The sequence below is a fragment of the Numenius arquata genome, chromosome 1, assembly GCF_964106895.1.
Source record: "Numenius arquata chromosome 1, bNumArq3.hap1.1, whole genome shotgun sequence".
NCBI lineage: Eukaryota > Metazoa > Chordata > Aves > Charadriiformes > Scolopacidae > Numenius > Numenius arquata.
In genome coordinates, this window is record NC_133576.1 from 44,353,459 (window position 1) to 44,377,733 (window position 24,275).

At 38.9% G+C, this 24,275-nt stretch overlaps 1 protein-coding gene across 1 annotated transcript in view; it reads left to right on the forward strand.

Moving 5' to 3' along the window:
* Window positions 1-1,447: 1,447 nt before the first annotated feature.
* Window positions 1,448-24,275, forward strand: part of SLC37A1 (solute carrier family 37 member 1) — a 29,284-nt gene continuing 6,456 nt past the window's right edge. The window contains exons 1-14 of the mRNA XM_074168153.1: window positions 1,448-1,503; window positions 3,181-3,262; window positions 4,075-4,201; window positions 6,078-6,156; window positions 7,044-7,179; window positions 8,687-8,763; window positions 10,556-10,722; window positions 11,461-11,498; window positions 14,771-14,809; window positions 16,820-16,903; window positions 19,952-20,083; window positions 21,680-21,770; window positions 23,272-23,334; window positions 23,859-23,944. Coding sequence (XP_074024254.1) covers window positions 1,448-1,503; window positions 3,181-3,262; window positions 4,075-4,201; window positions 6,078-6,156; window positions 7,044-7,179; window positions 8,687-8,763; window positions 10,556-10,722; window positions 11,461-11,498; window positions 14,771-14,809; window positions 16,820-16,903; window positions 19,952-20,083; window positions 21,680-21,770; window positions 23,272-23,334; window positions 23,859-23,944 — 1,257 coding nt within the window. The remainder of the gene's footprint in view (window positions 1,504-3,180; window positions 3,263-4,074; window positions 4,202-6,077; window positions 6,157-7,043; window positions 7,180-8,686; window positions 8,764-10,555; window positions 10,723-11,460; window positions 11,499-14,770; window positions 14,810-16,819; window positions 16,904-19,951; window positions 20,084-21,679; window positions 21,771-23,271; window positions 23,335-23,858; window positions 23,945-24,275) is intronic.

Genomic DNA, 24,275 nt, shown 5'->3' on the forward strand with positions numbered 1-24,275 from the left:
AAAGATGAGAGGAGAGAGAGGCTCACACCTCTGCCTGCCCGCTGGCAGCCTCTAAAACTCCCAGGTTAAGACAAGCCCTTGGTCTTGGCAGGTGTGTCTTCTCAAAGGAGATTTTGCTTTAGCTCACCTCCCCAGGGTTTACTGGGCGGTCTAGTCCTGTATCCTACCACCTTCCCATCCAGGAGCGTGGCAGTGGCTGGTACTGGCGTTAAGCCCTCTAGCTGGGCTACTGGGAGGGCAGGGGTTATGTTGCAGACCCTGGTGTGTTATTTGACATCCTGCTGCGGTGGCTCTGCTGTTAGCACACAGGGAGGCTTGGCTTGCACACCTGAGTTGCAGTCACACCTTTTGCCTACAGTGCCTGTTGTCACCATACTCAACAGCTGGCTCAGACTTGCTTGCGAAGTAACAGTGCAGCTAGTCCCTCTCGCAGTGCCTGTAATAAAGGGTACTGTGCATCTTTTTCTGTCGAGGGGCTTTGGCCTGAATTTCAAGAAACAGGAGGAACTGTACAAGATTTTAAACCAAACTGAATTGATGATGCGACCAGGCTCGCTTTTCCTTGCGTGTCACGTGCGTGCGTGAGCCTGCCTTCTCCTGCCTTGTGCTGCATCAGCTGCTGTAGGGAGCTCAAGTGGTGAAAAAACTTTTTTTTTTTCCTTTTCTTTTCCGGATTTTCTAACGCTGTGGTGCTTTGTGGAGCACTGGTACTAGGACAGGGAAATGAGGCTGGAAGCGGGAGTGCTGGTCAAGCCCTGCTGGCAGCAGCATTCAGCTGCACCCACTCTCAAACTGAAGTCTCCATTCTGGGCTGAAAACACTACAGTCATTTTTGAACAAATTTCAACCTCATTAATGTTTCTGATGTGTAAAATTAGATCTTTGTATGGTGGGGAATTGCCTATTTGTAGTCTTTCAGAACAAAAGCAGAGTGTTTTGATGTCAGCTGGTTTTGGATCATGTTCTAAGTGCATCTTTTCCTTGTGTCCGTGCCTGCTTTATACTGTCCTGACTTCTCAAAATAGATTATACGTGATAAAATTCAAAAAAAGCTGCAATTTACATTGGCTTAAAGTTCTCCATTACCTTTTTGATGTCTAGAAGGGTAGTTACGGTAATTACTTGTTTCTGAAATAGATAATTGCCGATTCAAGTGTTATGATTAGGGAATGTTATAATAACTCGATAAGAATATTTACTTATCAGCTTCTCTTATTTGAAGATCAGCAATTAACAAAAGCAGAGTGAAGAATTTGCCACGTTGTGACTGAAGGTATATGAAGACAACCTACAGGGAGATCAACTCAGCAGCATATCTTCCACGTTTGTTAGCAGCCTACCATCACACTGCTTTGGGAGGATCTTTATTGTGCATCCTGAAGAACAGATAACGTTGTCACAAGTACATAATTGTGTCACCTAAAACTTCATACCAGCTGTAGAGTAGATGGCTCAGCTTCCTCCTGGGATTCGCTTCATCACATCATTTTCACGAGATCAGTGGTAAGTCTTGGTATGTTGCTGATCTTTGCTTGGGACAATGTGAGTTTGTATCTGGGGAAGATGATAGTGTTGCCTTGTTCTATTTTTGCTTTTTCACTGCTTAATGTATACAGCAAGAAAATATAGGCAGTAGTACAAAATAATAAATATTACTGACATTAGGGAAACCCAGACAGACCCTTATTAGTCAAGCGTTATAGAGAATAGAGCCTTTTCTTTACAAGGTGTATATTTGAAGTGTTAAATTTCATCTTTTTATTTTCAAACTCTTTGGTGGGAGGAGCGCTCAAGGTTACCTTTCTTTTCTTAACCAGAAGTGTATTTTCTCCCTCATAATTTGATGTGTAATATAGACTTGTAGAATTATAGTTTTAATTCTTGCTACTGCAATATTAAAACAAAGAAACAAACAAAAAAAAACCCCGAAACCTTTTTCCTTTTGGAAAACTAATCCTGGAAGTCGGATGGTATCAGTTCTTGTGCTTTCTGAGATAGAATACTGAGTCAATTGTGTGTAAGTAGCAAAAAAATAAATGAAGGACCAAACACTTCCATGTGAGCAATTTTATCACATTCTTTCTCTAGTATAGCAGCAAGGACAAAGTCGTTTCAGTTTTATTATTTTTGAGGATGCCTTTGGTTATGGGGGTGAATAACTCCACTCATGGTTTAACTTGCTGTTTTTTTAATGTTTCTGTGAATATGCCAGAACTATAAACCAAGACCTTGTTATGTAAAGGTTTGTAAGGCAGCAAATGATTGAAAAAGGTTAATTAAAAATTAGGGACAATAGTAGGCTGTGTGATATCAGACCTTTGTATGTATATAAGTACTTTTATTTGGAGATGTTAATTTTAAGATCAAGGCTAGAAGGAGCCAGTAGATACTCTCTGATCTTTGTGTGTTGTTAAAGCCACAAATCCACAAAACACACTCCTTCTGAAACATGTGCTACAGGTAGACAATAGAATAGATCAGATTATCTTTGTTTAACCCTTGCAATGACAGGAAGTTTGAGTTGCCCTTCTAATTAAGATGAACTGCAGAGAAAGACCCAAGGATTCCGGTGAGGTACAAATGAAAATTTCTTCCCAATCCCAAAGCTGGTTAATTATGTTCATGTGCTCCAGCTGACAGTACACACAGTCAGTGTCAGTCTCCCAGTCCATCTCCAGCAGTGGCTGATTTCCTTTGTTACAGAGGAAGGCAAAAATAAAGCAAAATCCTAAAAGCAGTAAGGAAAGAAAGAAGTAATAACCCACAGCAGTCAAACTGACAATTCACAGAGCCATCATTTACATCCTATTCGTACCAGAAAACCGGATGAGACAATGAAATGTGAAATCTGATTATCAGTATGTTTAATGTTGAACTGCCTTTTAATAGCCCCCAAGGGAAGGTTGTAAACAAGACAGATCAGCTCTGTGGACTCCACAGCAGTGCCATGTGGTCCTGCCCGTACCTGTGTGCTACCAGGATCCCTCCCAAAGCTAGAGCAGAGCAGATGTTGTAAAGCTGCGTAACTGCTAGGGTGGTTCTTCAGGCTGTTAGAGAATGGGGATAAAAGTTGTCTTCCACTATTCCAAGATTAACAATGGTTTGTGTAATGTTTTTATGTAACTTAGTGCTAAAAGTAAATCTGAATAAAACAAATTTCAAAAACTCTTTATATTGTAGGTATAGAGCCTTCATTTTCTCTCTCACTTTCCTGCTGTATGCCAGCTTCCATTTGTCAAGGAAACCTATTAGTATAGTTAAGGTAAGCAAGGTTGCGTCCTTGGTTAAACATCCTTCTACTCCTGTCAAACACGGAAGTAGTTGTCTTTTTCAGTATTTCCTTTTGTGAAAGGCGGTGTTAAACTTTAACTTGGAATGGTTTAAAAGATGAGAAACTGATAAAGCTAGTACGCAGTGACATTTACTTGATAAACTTCAGTGAGACCACACCTAGAATATTGCATATACATCTACTTTGGGCTTAAGACTTGAAACAGCTATGCCTACACTTAATTCACGTGAATTAATCTAATTATAGATATTTAAGAGTTTACAGGTTTGCATTCATATGTTTGAGAAAAGTTGCTCATACCTGATGAGTCAAAGACTGTTCCAAGTGCTGTTAAGCACCGTAGTCGTAGTTGTCTATACACTTGGGACTCTCTTCCCAGTGAAGCTGGTGGCAAAATATTATCTAATTCTAGTTTGTTAGTTTATAATCTTCAACTTGTATAACTTGCCAAACACAAATCAAATCCCCCAGGGCTGTATTGTATGTAACGGATGAGTAACAATGAGCAAAATAGGTTGATGTTAGTGAAGAATTTTGAAGTTCTGCATTATCAGAAACATGTTTTCGCTGTAATATATTGTTTCTAACCACATAATTACTCTTTCATGTGATGGTGGCCTCACCCAGCAAAATACCAAGTGGTTAATAACAGCTAACAACTTTACTGATTTCAGTGGGTTTGACAGGGGTTAAGATAGAGCTGGAATTCTTAAGTTTGTTGCTGTATGGGGATTAACAGTCACAAGTGTATTTCCCATTTTCAAATTTCCATTCTGTGTCAGGGAGAGCTGCATAAGCATTGTGCTGCTTCACATGAAGTTGAACTCAACTCCTTCAAAGAATATGCTGCCCAGATTCAGCCTGTCAAAAAAACATCTAATGTATCTCAGTGCGGTTGGGAACCATTTGGTAAGGGTTGTTTTCTTGGGTTTGTTTTTTTCTTTCATAATAATGAGCAATATTCATAATTAGGTTGTTTGCCTCTCTTGCTCTTTCTTTTTCGTGTGTGGAGGGATTCAGGAGATGCGTATGGGAAGGGTGTTTTGTTTCCATGTTTTTGTTGATTTTTTCCAAAGAAAGTCAAGTTGTGACTTACCTTATGGTATCTTTTCTACTTGAAGTCACTTAAACAACTGACATTATTTTACCTGTTTATAACTATGAGATGGTTAGATCAGTTTTCAGTCAGAAAATGGGATTTGTCTTTAGAATGTCTATTAAGGAAAAGAAGGGTGAAGAATAAAATAAATCATTATAATTTTCTGCTGTTTTAATTCAAGGTCCAGCAATCATTTAAATGAAATTACTCGGTGTTTATCTAAATTGGAATTTTTCAGAGTCGTTATCTGCCAGAAAGAATATTTTTCTTTCCATTTCAGTGTAGAAAAATGAGGGACTTTATTGCAGAACAGAGTTTACAGCTTACTGAATAGCTTATGAACCTGGCCTTTCACTTCAGTATTTGCCTACTTGCAATTAAACTTGAATTTAATTGTATTTGAATTTAATAGAGATCTTGAATGATTCCTTGACACTTTTATCACCACCAAGAACATCAGTGAAGTAGAATAGTCCATTCTGTCAATATGCCAGTCCACACCAGTCTATCTAGCCATCGGTTCTAATTCTTCTTTAATTAGCAATTAAAAAAAGTCCTACTCTGTTCAAAGATAATTAAAGATCTGAGCTCTGGATTTTCTGTGGACAAAATTCTGTGTGTTAACTGCCTCGTGCAAGATAAATCAGTCTATTGAAATTACTTAGTCCCATGGATTTCCAAATGTGTTGGGATACAGTTAAACTTGGTTGTTGTGTCTTGTCCCTGTACAAGGGGAGGCTGAGGTTCCTTGTCTGAAATACTAGTTAGCTTTCTTAATGAAGGCTTTCGAGCTCCAATGTCCTCCTTTTTCCATGAACACACAGGTTATTGCAAAGCTACCCATTTGGGATGGCACTCCAGGCTTGTTCTTTCAGCTCTGTTTTTCAGGCAGCGTAGCTGGCAGGCTGGGAGTAACACTGAAAGGAGGAATGCTTTAAGAACTGTGACTTTATTCCCAAAGTCAATGGGAATTGTGACGCCTTGCAAATACACAAACTCTCTGTCTTGGAATGAGCTCAGGTCTCTTGGTGTTTCTGTCTGGGTGGAGTCCCTCCTGCTCCCTCCATCCTGCCGACACGTCCCATTTAGTTGCGATTCTGCTCATTTGCTGTACAGAGCAGAACCCTGTGTTGTTTTTTTTTATAAACAGGATTTCTATCTCTGTGCCTTATGAGTAGTAGGAAAATGAAATGCAAAAGCCTTTAACCATTTAAAAATATGTATATTAAGCTGATTCCTTAAAAGCTTGTATGATGATGGATTATTTTAGCCATTTTGGCGTTAAAAGCTCACTCATTTGCAACACATCTTTCCACTTTTAATAAAGTCCGTAAAAGTTTGGGTTTTCTTTTTGTCAAAGGACCTATAAGAAAAGGGCACCTTGTTAATAGCTAATGTTTCTTCCCTTCCAAAATGCTTTTTTGAATAAGGTGGAATTAAGAATGGGCCTACCAGTATTTTCCTAATATACTACAGACGAAACACATCTCTACAACTGATTGTTGGTGTTAGTTTTCTTTTGTTAAATAAAATGTGTTTTGCGAAATGGATACTTAAGTCTAAAAGCGCCCTTTGAAAATTAAAAGTCAGTGTACATCCACTACCATTTTTCTCGAAACTTGTAAAAATGGTTGGGAAATTACTGGTACATTTAAACTGATAATTTGTTTTGATAATTATTTTTAGATAAGAACAACTATAAACAGTTACTGGGAGCATTGGATTACTCATTTCTGTGTGCGTATGCAATTGGAATGTATTTAAGGTAAATATCGCTCTCTTGGAAACCTGCTTCATCCTTTACTGTTAATATATGAGGCTGTACTATTTCTGAGATATTGTCCTTTCCTGTCCTAAAGTTTCTGCAGAAGAGTGCGAGAGCTTGGATGTAATTATCCTGCCTCTTTACTAGTTGCTGTGGAAGAAAATGCCTCATCCCGAGTTCCCAGGGGTATCATAGCTGTTGGTACACAGGAAGCTTCTCTGCCCCTCCCTGTCCTGACTGCCTCGTGCAGGAATGCCTTCCAGCTCACAGTCTAGCCTGTTGTTCTTTCATGTGCAATATGAAGGAATAGATGCTGGAATATATATCGTCAAACCTTATCTGTCTCCAGCTTGCACATGTAGACTAAGCTGATTGTCCTGGCTTTCTCTGTACTTGAAGGACAGAAGCAGGCACCTCCTAAAAATAATACTGAACACATCTTAAGAGGAGCGGTATTAGCTGCTGTTTGGAGATGCATCTTTTTATTGACTGAAAATAGAACCTTCGTAACTAGAACCGTCAACAAGGGAGACAAGTCTCCCTTTAAATGGCTGGAGACATGTCCCATCTTACAGGTCACTTGGAAAGTGATGATGTAAGTAAATCATTTCAAGTAAATCCCCTGTGCTTCAGGGGAGCATCTCCCCAGAAGATGGTTGTGCAGATGTCAGCTCTTGGCAATTAGTGAACATGAAATGTTTGTTGTTTTTTCCCGTCAAGTGCTAAAAATTGCTCATGTGCTGCTCTGAAGAAAAACAGCAGTTACCAGTAAAGTTTCTCCTCAACCAGAATTAAACAACACAAAAATGTTCTTTATTTGTGAAGGCTTGGGGTATGATCTGATTTTTAATTATCACCTTTCTTTTTATTTCCTTCCATATTCCAAGTGGAATAATAGGAGAACGGCTGCCTATCCGGTACTATCTGACAGTCGGGATGCTTGCTAGTGGACTCTTCACTGCAATGTTTGGATTGGGTTATTTCTATAATATACATAATCTGTGGTTTTACATAATGGCCCAGGTAGGCACGATGTTATTTGGATACTCTTGAGTTTCCATGGTGCTGTTTAGTGTTGTATTGGGGTTTTTTTTCAGTTGCAAACAGTGATTAGTGGTTGGATGGGAGGATGTAAATGCTGGCATATGTTGTCATTGGTGACAGGCAGAAATGAAAGAGTGGATAGCCCCAGGTTTTATTTTTGAAAAACGGTGGTTTTTTTTTTTTAGTGGAAGAAATCTTTGAAAACAAATTAAAGTGTTTCAGTCTGTGTCAAATCAGTGATCGAATCTTTGCAAGCCTAAATGTGGGCGAGTTTTAAAACAAACGTATTTACTTTTGTCAGTCTGCCAAGACCTGAGTGACGCATCCTGGCTTTCTCTGCAGGAAAATTACATTTATGCTGCTAATGATGGACAGTCTCCCACATTGGTGTGGCTGAGAACAGGCAGCTTCTGTAACGAGATTCATCGTGTGGGATTTTTCAGAGCAATTGTAGATCTAATAAGGCGTCACAAGAATTTTTACCATTGACCTGACAGGGAATTTAGGTCAGGACCAGGATATGGTTAGCACTTCCGAGTCATTTTTGGACACATCTGCGCCTTGCACTGCTGCTGTCTTTGTGTTGTTGCAGTAGCACTTTCACCGCTGGCACCTTTGCATGGCATTGTGCAACACGGCATGCAGCGATACTAACTCGGGTACTGCAAGCTCTTATAACCGTTTCACCAAGTCATCCCTTTAACCATGTCACTGCTCCAGCCCTCTTGGCTCATGTGGTTTCCAAGACAGGAGCTGGCTCCTTTAGGGTTAAGCTGACTGTCTCTACCCGGTGTGGTCTTGCACCACCAGCCTAATTGGGTTTTGTTGGGTAGAGTGAGGTTGTTTCGTTGCATGTTCAAATGCTCATTGTACGTGTGAGTTATTGTACTATGATCTTTGTGTTAATGTGTAATTCTAGATGGGGAGGTTTTTAGGAGGTGAGACAAGTTAGGGTTATGATCTGTGCAACATGGAGGCTGAAATAATTCTTACTTCAGCCTGAATGTAGTAAGTTAAGTTTCTTCTCTCAGTTTATTTATAAGTGTCTGTAAAGCATTTTAAAGTTAATGTTCAAAGTTATCCAGTCTCCCCTGAAGTTTTCTTCTTTTCCACTTATATTGCAAACACGCTTTGCTTTATGTTCAATTTGAGATAAGTAGCAGTATGTTGTTGTTTGAGTGTGGGGAATTTATTTCTCTGTTCAGTTCAGTGCGATGTGACTTTTGGTAAGCCTGTGATTGAATTACAATTCTTATGTGGTTTAAATCATAAAATAATTGGAGAGGTGTAGGTAGAGGGAAGAATCTCTGGAAAGCATTGTAACTTATTGTAGGAAAAGAATGCTTTCAAAACCCCCCACTAAATTTCTAAATTCAAAGCATTTGTCTAGGCTTCCTTTTCCCAATGCAGCACTCGGCAGGAATTGTGTAGGAACCTGACTTATTATAGGGTATGTTTATTTATTATTATTTTTATATACTTTCAGATAGCTAATGGGTTGGTGCAAACTACTGGCTGGCCGAGTGTCGTTACATGTATTGGCAACTGGTTTGGAAAAGGAAGGTAAATAATACATAATCCAAAGTTTTGGAAGTACAAATCAGTACATTCTGGGCTGTCGTATTATAGTCAATTTAAATACCTTTCTTACGTTTTGGGTGTTTTTTGGGGATGAAACAAGCAGTTAGGTAGATCCTTGACAGGAATTTTCTTACAGTGATTAGTTTGAAATAAATATCTGTTTGAAATACTCTCTCTCATGTCAAAACAGTGTTCTGTGATAGCTCTTTAGTCTGATGTTTAATTTTTCAGATTAAATATTTCAGAATTGAATTAAGAATAATTCCTGCAAATGCTAACAGTCTAAACCCACTTCTAATAAAGGCTGTTCTGACATTTTAATGTGGAATTTCCCATGTTTTCATTTGTTTCAAAACAGGTCAGGATATAACTCTAAAAGTATCTTTTTCTCCAATGGCTTTTTTTCTAACACACTTACAGAAACTTGAAAATTTATTTGAAAAAAGAAAATGTGCATGGCAACTGATTTAACCTTTCTTTTTGTCACTTTCTTTAAATCATTGTTTTGTTTTTTTTCCTTAATCCTGCATAGAGATCACTCACTATGTCTATTGTCATACCATACAGGAGTTTTCCATAAATTTTGCATGCTAAATCCATTGGCTCTGGTAATGGTCGATACCGGTACTATTGTAGATACACACCATTGAATGAACATTATTGTCAATCGGTTCAAGAGAAGGACATACAAAAATAAAGTATATGCTTTCCATATAAAATCACGGGCTAGTTAAGAACATGTAGGCTCACAGTAGTTTTTTGTAGTCCCTGCGACCTTTTTGGTGAATGTTACAAAATGTAGAGAATTAGAACTGTCAGTCATACAGTACTGGATAAAACCGGTGAGCCTGTGCAAAACAAATATGTCTATTCAGATTTTGCTTTGTGCTAAAGCAACAGCCTTTACTTTTAGGAGGCTGCATAGTGGACTGGCGGATAAAGCTCTGGTTTGAATGTCAGTGATCTGGTTCTTTTTTTCATTTTGGTACAAATTCCATGAAATGTGAGCAGACCTCTTAGATCTTGTCTTCGACCAAAAGAAAAGATTTGGTTTAGTTCAAATTAGGTTGCTCCAGGTAAACTCCTGCTGAGAGCGAGGCAGTTTTCCCATGGCTTACGAGGGGAAGAAAACACCCGCTAAGTGTCATGAATTCAGTAGGATTTTTGTGGTTTATGTTAGCTCAGATGGAGCCTATTCTACAGCAGCTCTAATCTGGATTTCCAGGCAGACAGCAGTTTGATGTGTCTGTTAGCCAAGCTTGCGCAGGTGTTATCTTCTACTATTGCCTAGCAAGTCCAGAATCTGATCAGAAAATACTGAATTTGCTCTACCTATCCTGTACAGATTGTTTTCTTCTGCATGATAAGTGTAACATATCCTGAAAACATCAGATTATCGGTGCAATGTGTTTCCAGGAGGACTTCCATTCCCGGAAGCATCAAATTTAGTGTGCATATGCTACGCAACGTCTACATACTTGTTTTTATCAAAGAAACGCTATCCAGAAATACACAAGCCCTAGTGGTGCCTCTAAATGCCATTAAATGCAGGGCAAGTTCTGTCATGCACAGGGGAGTATTTAGAACACTTCTATTAATATTTAGGTGCCTTGAAATTGCCAGATGAAAGACTGTAGCATAAGAACAATAAGATTGCAAATATTTAACTGACACCACAGATGAACAGTCATTTTTGATACACTTTTCTCAAGATAGTAATGCTTATTTTTGGAATAATAATAAATGTTTGTGGTGTTTTTTTTTTTAAATGCAGGAGGGGTTTGATCATGGGAATCTGGAATTCGCACACTTCAGTGGGAAATATCTTGGGATCCTTAATTGCTGCTTATTGGGTGTCTACATGTTGGGGTCTCTCCTTCGTGATGCCTGGTGTTATCATTGCTGTGATGGGAATTGTTTGTTTCCTGTTTCTTATTGAACGTAAGTGTTTTAATGGGATAAAACTGTGGAGGGTTCATTATGGGTAAAGAACACCAGGTGTTTAAGCTAAATGACCCAGTGCAAAGTATATTCTTCAGGCTAGGCCAATACTTAAAGAACTTCTAGGAAGTTCTAGAACACTTGATGGAGAAGAACCTGTGTACTTCTAAAGAGTTTATGTGCTCTTACTCTGGCATACCTGAGAGAGTAAGACTTCAGAATTCAGTCCACTGCCCTGTCATTACTGCCATGTCTTTATAAATTGTTCAAGTGTATCTTAGCAGAGTGTCCCACCTGGCTGCAATGTATATCCTGTGCTACCATTCAATCCATGCCATCCATATTCTGTGCTATGAAACAGAGCAAGTTTTATCACTTTTAGTTAGAAATTAAAAAGAAATGCCCCGTCTTATTCCTATGTAGACGCAGAGATATTAGTATGAATACTTACTTTCCTGTAACTGTCCTATCTCAGGAAGTAAAAAGTTCTGCAGATATAACTAGAATGCTGTAGTGAGCTGGACTGCCAAAATAGCACTTAATGTGGTTGTAGGATGGGAAGGGTACCATGGAGCACCCTTTTCTTTTTCCCTAAAGCTACAGCTACACATTTTTACCAGAACTACTTCTGTGTTATCCGTACTGTTGTTTATTGTCCGTAAATTACACTACTGGTGTTTTAAGAGCTATTCATTATGCTTGTTTTCACTAGTAACTATATGTGGTATTGTATTTCAGATCCTAAAGATATAAGTTGCTCCTGCACACCATCCAGTGTAAGTGAAAGCTTTTTCTATTTTGATTTTTGCCTCCTAATATACATTTATTATGATAGTTCTGGAAATCAGATAAACTGCATGGCTCTTTTGTGCCGAGCTGTTATAACTGACCCTATACTTGAGGGAATGATTTGGCTTCTGGGTTTCACTGGTAAACCAGTAACTTACTTTCTGTCAAAGCAATGTGAATCAAGAGGTGAATGCGTTTGTTTTAACTTAAGTTTTGGGATTGATGAGCTTACTACAGTAAAGCAAACAAAAACTGCTCATCTTTTTTTTTTTTTTTTTGAGTTCTCTTACTTCCCTCCAGTCTTCCCAGCCATCTTCAGAGCATTTTGACCTATTCTACTGTTCTTGCCTTCATTGCTTAGATGTGACATAATGAGATAGTTGCCAACCATATCCTGTGAAGGGTCTCGCTGTGTGAAAACCCTGTATTAGGCATTGCAGAAAGTAAAGAGCAAACAGCCTTTTTGCTGACATAGCATCAATGAACCATGCATCTGTGGGCTTGGGGATGGAAGGTGGGATGTTCCCTTGGAGAGAGGGAAGGACAGTAGGAGCATGTCGTGCGGGAAAAGAGGAAGCAAGGAATGAATATGAAGCTGAGGTGAAGAAATTGGAGCAGTTAGTCTGTGACAGTGAGTGTAGTCGTGATATAATAAGGCCTTTATTTAACAAAAACTGGCATTAATGAAGGTATGTGAAAAGGAGAGAAGTAATCTGTTCTTAGTGGTATGGGTCACGTGACAAATCAATGCTTTAGTTTTTGTAGCATAACAGGATAATTTGGGTTGGAAGGGATCAGGCCTCTGGACATTGTATGGCCCTACACTCTGCTCATATAGGTCTAAATTTGACATAGGATCAAATTGCTGCTGTCATATTTTGAAATCCTCAAGCTCTGGTACCAAGACATTTGCCCAGTGCTTTTGAACCAAAAGTCCATAAGACATCTTATGTACTCAAAATTAAGTAATGTAGAAAGCCATGTCAATGGCAAAAAAATGTGCCTTAGAAAGGTTTAGCTACTAGTGAGGAGGCGATTCCTTCCTTTCTTGCCTGGTGTAGCTCTTACCCAAGAGGAGGGAGGCAGTCTGAACAAAACGAGAGAAAAGTAACTAACAAGGAAAGGGGAAAAAGAAAGTGAGCATTAGGAAGACCAGCTGTGTATAACTTCTTGTAATAGACTGTCATTTGTAGCCCAGTTTTGTTCAGGGGTGTGTTTGCAAGTTCATCTCTGTTTCATGTTCCTTAAGACTCTGGTATGTGTTTGTCTCTAACAAAAACCTAGAGCAGCGTGTTGCTCCAGGCTCTTTCTCCTTTGGCTCCCAGGAACCTGTGGGCAACCACGTTTTCAACTAGTAGGGGGGAGACTGGCAAAGAAGGTCTTAAGGTTTCCCATGTGTGAGGGCAAATCAAGGCTGTTAGGGAAGGCATTGGAGGGAAGGTCCCAAGGGAATCCCACGTTTTCCACTGCTAGGGGATTGCACCTGGAGATTGTCTGCACACGTAGGTATATGTGAACTATACCTTTCAGTTGCAAGTCTCACAGATAGATTGTGCAGGGATCACGGATTGTCATGGAGTTGTCAGAGTTGGAAGTGACCTTTAGAGATCATCTAGTCCAACTCCCCTGCTAAAGAGCAGGGGATGATTGCTGGTTTTTTACCACCCTCCTCAGTAGTTTCAGGTAGATGGCTCTTACATTTTAAATGCTCTCTTCTTGAGTAATAACTGAAAGCAACTTTTCTAGCCTGTGTTATCTCCTCTTTACCAGTTAATGGGCTTTTTCTCCTCAGGTGAAGTACTGTTGATAAAGCTTCTGAACACTTGTAATGGTCTATGGAACCATTTAGTTCCATAGTTTAGTTTGTTATTGTGAGGTAAGGTGTGCTCACAATGCACCTTATTTTTCATTTAATTCTTTTTCATTTCTTAAAGATAAAATATTCTCATACTTGACGAAAGTTAAGTGATTCTTAGAGACTTCTAACAGGAGGCATTTTTTTTCTTTAGCTTTTGTGTAGTGCAGAAATGCTCTCATGAACGCTTCAACTGCTGTTTGTAATACCTAGAGCATAATGTTTACAGAATTTGCTGTTAAGCTTTATGGAAGTAAATGTTTGGTATTTTTTTTAAATACACTTCCACTGGAAAGCATAACTAAAGACTTCTGCACAGTATATTGCTTGTATGTCTCAAGGAGGTAGTATGGAAAAATCTCACATGCAATATCCACTTGCCGTGATGTTTTTAACAAAAAATTAGTGTTTTAGGAGCTTTCCCCCGCCTTCCATTCACCATCCTTTCACCCAGTCCCGGAAAGGGGCTAGCATTTGACCTAATCTCTAGGGCCACCAGCAAGATCACTGCGCCAGGTGCAGTGTCATTGTGTAGGGATGCATTTGACCTCTGTTTCCCTGGAAACCTTGCTTTCCAGAGCAAAGGGCATCACTCCTTCCTTCGCTGTTCCATATATTCAGATCTGCAGATCTTGTAGGAGGTTTATAAAAGTGCTTCCCCGCCTGCCTTGGACCCTTCTCAGCTTAAGATTTGTCATTGTCTTGGGAAGCTGTATGTCACTTGAATTGCTCAAATACCTCTCTTCAGATCTGTGTGGTCTGCAAAGTACAATGGATTCTAAATCCTTAGTGAATAGGGCTCAGAGCTTCTGTTCGCTGTGGGTAGGGTGGTTTTAGAAGTAAGGAAATTAGTAAGGTAAGAGCAGAAGTTTAAGGAGATCTACAAATGCAGATGTGGCAGTGACCATGTCCGATTGTAAAGAGAACAATGATTGCTAATTGAAGGAAGGCTCATCTAATAAAATAAGACTGTGTTATTACTGGGAACAAAAAAATTCAGACGTGTTGTAAAAGGTGTAGAATTTGCTGGCAGGCATAAAATGCTAGCTGTCCTTTTTTAATCGGTTGTTTCAGTGACAACCTGAACAACTTGTGTGCTTTTGCAGGTAGTTAGAAATGTTTTTCTAAGAAATTAAAGAACCATACACACTTGCTTTCCTCATAAAGCTGTAGTAGGTCACTTTGGACAGCTGTCTTGGTTAGGTGCAGGCAGCTCTGCCACCTGGTGCCAAAAGCCAAACCTCATTGTGGAAAAATGAGGCCGGTTAAATTTAAGCACAACTAAAATAAATGTTCAACGTGAGGGAAGGACTTAGGATAGATTTATATTAAGATTTATGGATCAGATTCATCTCTGTGTGGTATCGCTATTTTGGAATAATTTGGTCTACTGTTTATTTGCAGCATGATTGTGAGCCAAATATTTCTACACAGTTTGTAGTGGTGAGTAATCAGATTTCACTGAGTTGTCCAGAAGCACAGGCGGCGAGCCAGGCCCAGAGCCTTGGATGCATGGTTCTTGTTCTTCATTCACCGATTTCTTGGGCTGTGTTTCATTTGCTTGTATTCATCTTGGCTCTGATTTATAAATCTGAAATTTGTTTCAAAACAAATATTTGAGTACAGTAAAATGCTTTTAAGTGCTAGCATTGGAGGCTTAATCTATGACTTTCCAAAAGGCTATACCTGCGACAAATGCAAGCGAGAAGTCAGTGCGCTTTATTAAGTACTGGTATACTTTCATAATGAAAGTTAAAGAGTAGATTTACAGGCATTTGAGAAATATAATGATTTATAACTGGTTTTATTACTTCTCATCTTTTCTCCCTGTACCCTTTTTTTTTTTCCCCTGGTAAGCATGTTAGTTGCATCATGTTCATACAGAGCTGTCTTTATGTTCTAGGAACTTTCTTTAACCTGACTTTGCATTTCCAGGAAACTTAGTTCTCTTAAGCTCCTATGGCAAAGTGCTTCTGCATTTAAAAGATACCAGACTGCAATTTTTATCTTCTGAAAAGGAGAAAGAAGTCTAAGTATTAAATGTGCAGCCTCTCAGTCTAGTCCTTTTCCCCAGACATTTCCTCCTTACCACAGTAAATCTTATTTTTGACAGTCAAATGAAAAAATCTCATTTTTTTTCTGCTGAGCTGCTGAATAAAGATGTAGATGACTTGTCTCTAGATAATGGATTTTCTTCCCCACAGATTATTGTAAATCGCTTTTTTGACAAGAGCCTAATTTTCTGTAAGATAAAATTTAAAAATCTGCTTCATCAGACACTGTGGTTTTGTGTGTTGTTTGTTTATTTTGGGAAATACATGCCCAAGACATGCCTGAGGCCTGCATTGAACAGCAGAATACTTTAGTTTATCCTTAAAATTTTTTTGCCTTTTTAGAAGGATTTTGTTGATGAATGGCAGTTTGTCTAAAGAATACTGCAATACATATCCTTGCATTTTTGTTGGGGAAGAATTGCCTATTGATTAATTTTGAATTAAAATGTTCAGTGTTTTATTATTTGTGGTGGTGGGTTTTGGGTTTTTATTTGGGGCAGAGTTCGGGGGCTTTGTTTTCTTTTGCTTTTTTAATGTGGCATCCAGAAAGTGATTAGACACTTAAACAAACATCTCATCCCTGAGGAATGCATAGTGCCTCTTGTGGTCTTAGCAATAAGTTCTCTGTACCTGACTGCAAACCTACATTGAAGCTGTGTATGTAATTTGGTGGACAAACCTTAATGTCCTTGGCAAATCTTTTTAGACCAAGGATCTCAGAATTATGTTTTCCAATGAATACAGTTGTTGTGAACTGGTACACTAATGCACTTGTTAATAAGTAAGTATAAAAAGCAAGCCCATCTGGGGCTCAAAGTATAGCTTGTTGCCTCGATTTCTGTACTGAGCATGCTGGAGGTGCTCAGACTCTTCATTATCCTTCCTGCCTGCAAAAGCACAGTCCATTTCTGGGTTAGAAGAATGGAGTGAGCATGAGTTAAAGGGATAAACTTTTATTTTAAAGGGACAGGGAAATGAAGAATCAAGGTTTTCCTGAAACAAATCAACTTCTCTGTTGCTACTAGGATCATCTTCTTATAAGAAAAAATTAAGTTTGCAATGTCAGTGAAAGTTCAGTAGAGGAAAAAACAATAAAGATGTTAAGAATAGTGCAACTGTGCTCTGAATTCAGTACGCTGCTTCTGTATAAAAACAGAATGAAGTTAGCCTTCAAATAAATTTGTGATTGCATTTTATGTACATTGCCATAGGTCTGCAAAAGAACTTTAAAAACCCAAAATACAGAGTCATTAAATGAAAGATGCTTCATTTTGGGTTATGTTTATGTTACAATGCACAGAGGCTTTTGTTGCAGAGAAATGATTAGCTCTAATGTAGCCCTTTAAAAATCAAGCAACAAAAGTATGGTTTTTTTTGTTTTTTGTTCTTTTTTTTTCAGAGTTCTAAAAACATCTTGAATGGTGCATGTCGATTCAGAGTCCAGATGCCAACCTTAAACGCTAAGGAAACCAGCAGACCTCAGGTAAAATCTAACATATTGTTGTAAAATAGTACAGAAGACTTCCCAAAGCTCACATAAATATTCCCAGTAGATTTATTATTGGTAAAGATTGCTCTTCGTTTTATTATACTGACATCTACTTCCATCTTCATATAAAAATGTAACTCCATACAAGGGAACTAAGCGTTATCTAACATAAATACTGCAAACTAAGCTGAGTAAGACAGCATGCTTACTCAGTTGGTCTTAACTTGTGCTCTTCATATAATTCCAGCAAAAGTACTGCACTGCAAAATATTTGAAAGATAGCCATTTGAAATCTTTAAAGTACTTTCACCATGTTTGTCCCCTCCTTGCAGTCTCACTTCTCTCCCTTTGTCATGTAACAGAAGTATGTACTTACCATTACACCTAGAGACAGAGTTCTGAACATGAGCAATTAAAACTTGTAACTGTAAGTGCTGGTAATTCTCACTGGAAACTGAATTCTGATTTGCCTATTTGTCAGCAAAAAAAAAAAAGACATTTTATCTTGTGATGGACATTAACTGAAAATTTCCTTTTGAAATTTTGTATTTGTATTCAGTACACTTGGCACATTATATCCTGAGAGGGTGACTTTTTTTTTAACTTCTTTCAGACTTTTACAGGAAAACAGAAACTTCCTGTTCTTTTCATCCTTTGCCCACAAAATAATAATCAGCATTCACAGGGTGTAATAATCAGTGTTGATGGAAAGGTTTTGAAATTTTTGTTAAGGAAACACTTTACTCAGAATTTCGATCAGTCCAGCTTAAACCCCCTTTGTACTGAGTTTATTCACGTTCATTTTGAGCTGCCCAAGAACAGTCTCCAGCCTGGAAACCATTTATCAATATTATTTCACAACCAGCTGGAAGATAAGGGGAGAAGATCTAACAACATCAGTAGATGTCTTTAGACGAGTCATGGAGACAATTAAAATATAGTCAGGAAATCAGTAGACAAAGATTTCTCTTCTAACTCTGTTAGTACTTCTATTTGGCACCCTCGCTATCAGCCTGCACAGAGAGTCTGCATAGCAAGTGGGCACAAAAGACACATCCCCCCCTCCTCTCACACTGACTACTGCTCCCTTGTGAGCAGGACAGAGAGACAACACGGACAACAGAGCATGAGGGCACTTGCTGGCAATCCTGTTAATATTCCTTTTCTTTTTTTTTTTTTTTTTCTTCCTGCCAGCTGGGCCTTATCTTTATAATATGGAGTACTAACAAATCTTTAATAAAAAAATGAAAAATCCTTGTTTGTCACTGTTTGGGACCCCTGATTTTCTGCCAGTGACAAAAGGTAATCTTACTCTTGTCAAAGTGGAGTTGAACGTCTTTCCTTTCTACAGTGGTTGTGCTACACTTATGCTGAGCTGATTATTGCAGTCAGCTTTTGTGCCTGCACAAACAACAGATGTTTTGGATTTACGAGCTGGTCTCCTCCAAGCTCACTGGAATGGCAGCTTTTACTGATTTTTTTCATTGACCTCTTCAATTACTGTAAAAAGAAAGCAAATATTCAGGATATGCAGTGATTGAAAGCAGAATGTGTTTTTGGCTGCGTGACCTGAATACCTCTGTGTGTTCATTACTGCTTATATGAGGTTGGACTCTTAAAAATTGCAGAAAATCGAAGGATAATGAATCCTTCCCCAGAGATCAAGAGTCTGCCATATGCCTAATCACACTCTATGACTTGCTGACAAGGCTGCACAATGTTATCTTTGCCAAGCATAAACTGCTTGCTTCATTTATCATTTGGCTATGTGCAGTATAAAAATCCCATATTGTAGATAAAAGCTTCCAGCATGAGTTGCTAAATAAGTTATTCCAACTTTGGTCACTTCCACTTCAATATTTAACCCTCTCTTCTTAAGTAGGCTTAGAGCTACCTGTCTGAGAAATGAGCACCATTACCTTGGACAATCCTGATTAGGTTTGCTGTGCAAATTGTGCAAGAGATATTCCCTTAAGAAACTGTCTAGACCTGTCTTCCGTTGAACCAAGTGGGGAGCTTGACTGCATAAACATCCCTTTTTTTTTTTTTCCCCCCCTTTTTTCCTCCATGTTTTTTATTGTTAGTAGCTGATACGGTTTGAATTGCTACTGTTAAAATAGTTCAAGCTTTGAAGTTGTTTCAGTAATGCAGAAGATAAGTACTGATGATGATGCAGTGGCTCATGTGCCATAGCGTAGGTTTACAGTGCCGTTTTAGAGGTCTCTAGATGTTTTTCCTGTCTTCTAGTTCCTGCTTCACCAGAGTGAACAGTCTCCCGTAAATGTTGCATCCAATCTACCAACTCTGTACAGATGTTATGGATGCTGTATGATAGCTTCTAAAATTATACTGAGTGCCTGGGCTCAGGTGCCCAGATGGATCCCTAGTGTTTTCTCCTAAATGGAGTTCTTTAAAAACAGAATTTACTTAGAATCACCGAAGGTTAAGTAGCAGGATTGAATTTGAATTTTTCCAGCACTTAATATTTTTTTTTCTTTCTTCCTCCGTCATCTTGCCAAATATTAATCTGAAAGCCTTCATCTTCGTAATAACTATGGGAAATAGAATGATGTGCTGTTTGATCTTTATCAACCTGTAGCCAAATATATGTTTGAGGCTTAATTCTTTATTAAGGCTTTATTCAAATGCACAAGAACTGGAAGAAAGAAACAGTATGTAGAGTATGTCCATAGCTAGTAAGAGTACACATCTAGGTAAGCTTCTCAGTGAGCAGGTGAAATTGAAGGTAGCTATTGGTAAAATCTAGGCTTTTATAATTTGTGGATTGTAATGCTCAACAAATGAAACAGACATGGAAAGATAAGTGATTGCTTAACTTAAAGCACTTGGTATCCATAATTCGATTGGAAAGATGACCTGTATTTAAATCGGTGAATAAGATGATGTTACAGAGTCTGAAAAATGGGCTTAATATTTGTACAGGAGGAAGATAATAGCATGCTTTTGTATGGAAATGCGTTGTAGTACTCAGTACTCATTGTTCCTTTCTTTTTCATATGGTGTTGCTGGGGGAAATTGCAGGATCCAGAGATGCAGCACTTGCTTATTGACAGTGAAAATTGCAGTGTGTCACTGAACTCCAGCCCTGTGGCCACTGGGGAAGGTAGACACGGGACATCAGCTATCAGCTTCCTTGGGGCCTTGCGAATACCTGTGAGTACATGTGCTGTTCTTACCGGTTCTTGTAAGAATTAGGTTTTACCTCAGAATCCATATTACTGAGAAGTTCTAGATGGAGTGCTAGGTGACATTAACTTTGCATCACAAGCTTTCATTGTCTGGTGTATACAGGGCTAAAGCAGATCCTGGTACACAGGACAAGGTGTGCCCTTCCCAAAGGAGGAGTGAAGAATCAGTATAAGAGTACTCTTTTCCCCAGTAAGCAGATGGCATAAGCTCATTGGTAGCATCTTAGAAACTACAAGTATCTAGGCTTCAGCATCTGTGTGAATGGCTTGCTTTTTTTTTTTTCCCTCCTCATTATAAGTAATACTAGAGCAGCCTGTAATGTAATAGTTTGCTGGTCTTAGTTAATGACACATGGATATTAAGAATGGAATAGCAAGCTGAGTTTGGAAGCACTTCTCTGTGTCAGAGCTTCCTTCCGTGGCTTCCCTTTTACACACTTGAAAATTGTTTTCAAAAGCTTTAATTTTAAAATCATTTGTATAGTTTATATTGAGAAGTTTCAGATGGCCCAAATATTTGGAGTGCTTGTAAAAGCAAAGAAAGGAAGTTTCTTTTAGGTCAGGGACAATCGGCCTTGATTGTCCTCTCAGCTTGAAGTCTAGCAGCTTTAATGGGATGCACAAGTAGCATTATCTACAAATTGATTTGGACCAGGTATAAAGGTAAGGAAGGAAATGCCCAGCACTGTATTCCTGCATCCTGTTGTTCTGTTCAGTCTGATCCTCTGTCTCAAGTTTTTTCCTGTGGCAAAGTGGAAATAATGGGTAGAAAAATTTCTGCTGTTGTGATCTCTGTAACTGCAGTATTTTTCCTGCCTGTTGTTGGGAAGGGTCACAGCTGTACGTGAAGTAGAGCCAGCTGTGTATGTGTGTTGTCTGTGCAGATAACTGCAGTACTCCATACCAGGGACTTAAGAAGTCCTGTGTCAAACAAAAAGCTATCAGATGGTGAGGGAAATGAAGGTAGGTTAATACGGCAGTGTGGTTGCAGCTCTGTGCAGTAAGCATACTTTTCATATACCCAGCAGGAAAGAGGATGGAGCAAATTAGTATTTTAAATAGGTGTATGCCCTGTCTGTAATCTACTTTTACCACATATCAATTTGAACTGTGTCGTGCTGGTTAACTGGCTGTATGTAAAGAGTTAAACAATAAGGGAGAGATTGTAAACCCAACTGAAGGATTGATCTAAAGAACACAAAAATATGCCCATTTCTCTGGAATACACTCCAAACCTGCTATAGTGCTATATAAAAAAACCTCTTTACATGAGGAAAATAAGTGATGCGGATGTCCCAAACAGTATCAGATTCTCCCTGTTGATTTTAGTGTTCCCTCTCGGTCAATTCAGTACAATTACGAGAAGAGAAAACATAAGTAAACTACCACAGTCTGCTCTGATTGTCAGCTTTGTGCTGTTAGGGAAAGAATGCTTCTTGGGAATTCTTAAGAGAAAAAGAAAGGCCTAAATGCTTCTTAGAAGCCATTTTCATAATGGTCTTTGAAAGCAAATAGCAGCCTCTGTGAAGATACTAACTTCCTATTTCCTTTGTTTTCTTAGGGAGTCATAGAGTTCTCCCTTTGTCTTCTGTTTGCGAAACTGGTGAGCTATACTTTCCTCTTCTGGCTTCCGCTCTATATCACAAATGTAGGTAAGTATCACAATAAGGGGATACAGAATTATGACTACAAAGTGTCTGGAAGTAAGAGTTTGAAAATAAATAAGAGAATAAACATTGCTACTTCTGAAATATGGTATCTTTGCTATAGCAGCAGGAGAGTTTTAAGTCACCAACTGACATATTTCTCAGTTTTATGAATTCTGTATTATGTGAGGGCATTTTCAAAGCAAATGAAGAAAAAGAATCTGGCTTATCTTCAATAATTCAAAGCATCAGTGCTGTGGCTTTGGCTCTTGCAAACCAATCAAAAAAAAGTTTACTTTCTAATAATGTTTCCAAATGATCCAAGTCCCCTATTAAAATATATACCAAAAATCTAAACAAGCTTCTTTATCTGTTCAGTACTGCTGGGGTTTTTTGTGCTGTAGAGTACGAGGAAGGAGTTCTCCTTAGCCAGAGAAATTCATGTTCTTGTGAGTGTGACCCTTAAACCCCCAGTTAACAAAGAAGTTGTCCTGGCCAAGTATGGTGCTAACAACCAGCAGGTAACAACCAGTTCAGACACGCTGAACACCCTATGAAAACACCTGAAGCTGCAAATCCTGTAGCTAAATGCTGTTGTGTGTGGACTCTACCTGACCAGTGCTCCTGCAGAACTGAGTACCTTAAAAGCAGTGGGCTTTTATTAAAAAGGCTAGTGATATTTACCATAGTATTGCCACCTGTGTTGTGGCAGATACTGGTGAGGTTATGGTAGTGCCACAGCCACCGCTGTTTTAGCACATGCTGCTCTTTCAAATGTATTTCAGAAGCTTAAAAAAAGATACCAAAGGATTTAGAAATTCATCTGGTTTTGAAACTTCACACTGAACACAATGGGACTTGGATGCCAAACTTCCTGATGTACTTTTGGAAGTATTACCCCATAGCGTATCAGTGACTACATTAGACTAAATACACGTATGTGCAAACAGCGGTCTGCACCACCCATGGCAAACAGGGGAGTTGAGGAAATCACTTTCTCTTCATAGTCTCCATAAACTGCATGTTGCGTGTTGTGCCAAGCAGGGTGGCCAGACATAATTTGATGATGAGTATTACTGGTCGTGCGCTAGAGGTCTCAAGGATGAGGCTCTGTAAGTGATCCAAAGGTAGGCTAATCATGCTTTTAGAGCAAAGAGCCTCACTTAGGAGCATTGGTTAACTGCTTATGATTCTGTGGCTATGCACAAATGGGAATATTGTTATTCTGAGCTTCAACAATCAACAGCTCTATTGCTTGGACTGTATCTATAGTTAAAGTGGTGTAGTGTCCTGCCATGGGTGTAATTGCATTCAAAAGACTGTATCCTTGAATAGCCAGTTCTAATACATTCTTATTTGTCAAATACAATGACACCTTATGGGAACTTATTACTGTGGACAAACAATGCTTCTGTAAGATACCTTTACCGTAGCGTGACAAGACTGTGTTGAGCATACTACATTTTATAGTCTGGAAATGAGATGAATGTTCTACTTCTGTCACTAGAGCATCTTGATGCCAAAAGAGCTGGGGACCTTTCTACGCTGTTTGATGTGGGTGGAATCTTTGGTAAGTTCTAATGTTAATATTTCATCCTTAACCAGGATCTAGATTAGCTCATTTCCCCTGGTTGCAGTGCAACACAGAGCACTTGAGAGCTAAGTTTATTGTTGCGTGTGAGGAGCTGAGACCAGTGAGAAGCTGGGCACAGCTGGATTCTAGGGTGCCAGCAGTGGGGCCACGTGACACCTAGTGAAAAGGCTTTATGAGTTCAAAAGCAGCAGAACAATGATTTCTAAATATTTCTTCCACCTCTGTTCCACCCCCACCCCTGTCATCTCGGATGTTCAGTTAGAAGGAACAGTGAGGAAGAACAACTGTCTGCTTCTGTTGTCTTCCAAGTCAAAAACCAGTTGGGTTAATAAGTATATTGCTAAGTGCAAATTATGTTGTCAGTCACATGTTGTGTGTAACTGTACGTTAAAAGTTATATTGTGTTGTTTTAAACTGGGTTGGGTTTCATTAAGTATAACTGATGTCTTCTCTGTAAAACATGGACAATGCTTTCTTCACATACCTCTTTCTTCTTTCAGGTGGAATTTTGGCAGGCCTGATTTCAGACAGGCTGGAGAAGAGGGCATCAACCTGCGGAATGATGTTATTGCTTGCAGCACCCACAGTAAGAGTTTGCCGCTCTCCTTCAGCTGTGGCTGAGACTTTGACAGCATTCCTTGGGAAGTCTTGCAGACAGCATTTTCTACTTGGATATAAAGAGTTCAGGCCAAGTTAAAAGCTGGCACGAAAAGTTGAGCGTGGGAGGAAGTATAGACACCGGGGCTGCCTTTACTAAACAAGCAAACAAGTCTAATGTATTGTTTGTTGTAGCATTTACATAGAAACTTTAACACTCTTTTGTAAAATTTGATGTTCAGTTCTTAGCCAGAACTTCAGCTGCTCGAAAACTAAAAATTCTGTGTTATAACTGTTGGAAAACTGGCAGTTAGACAGGA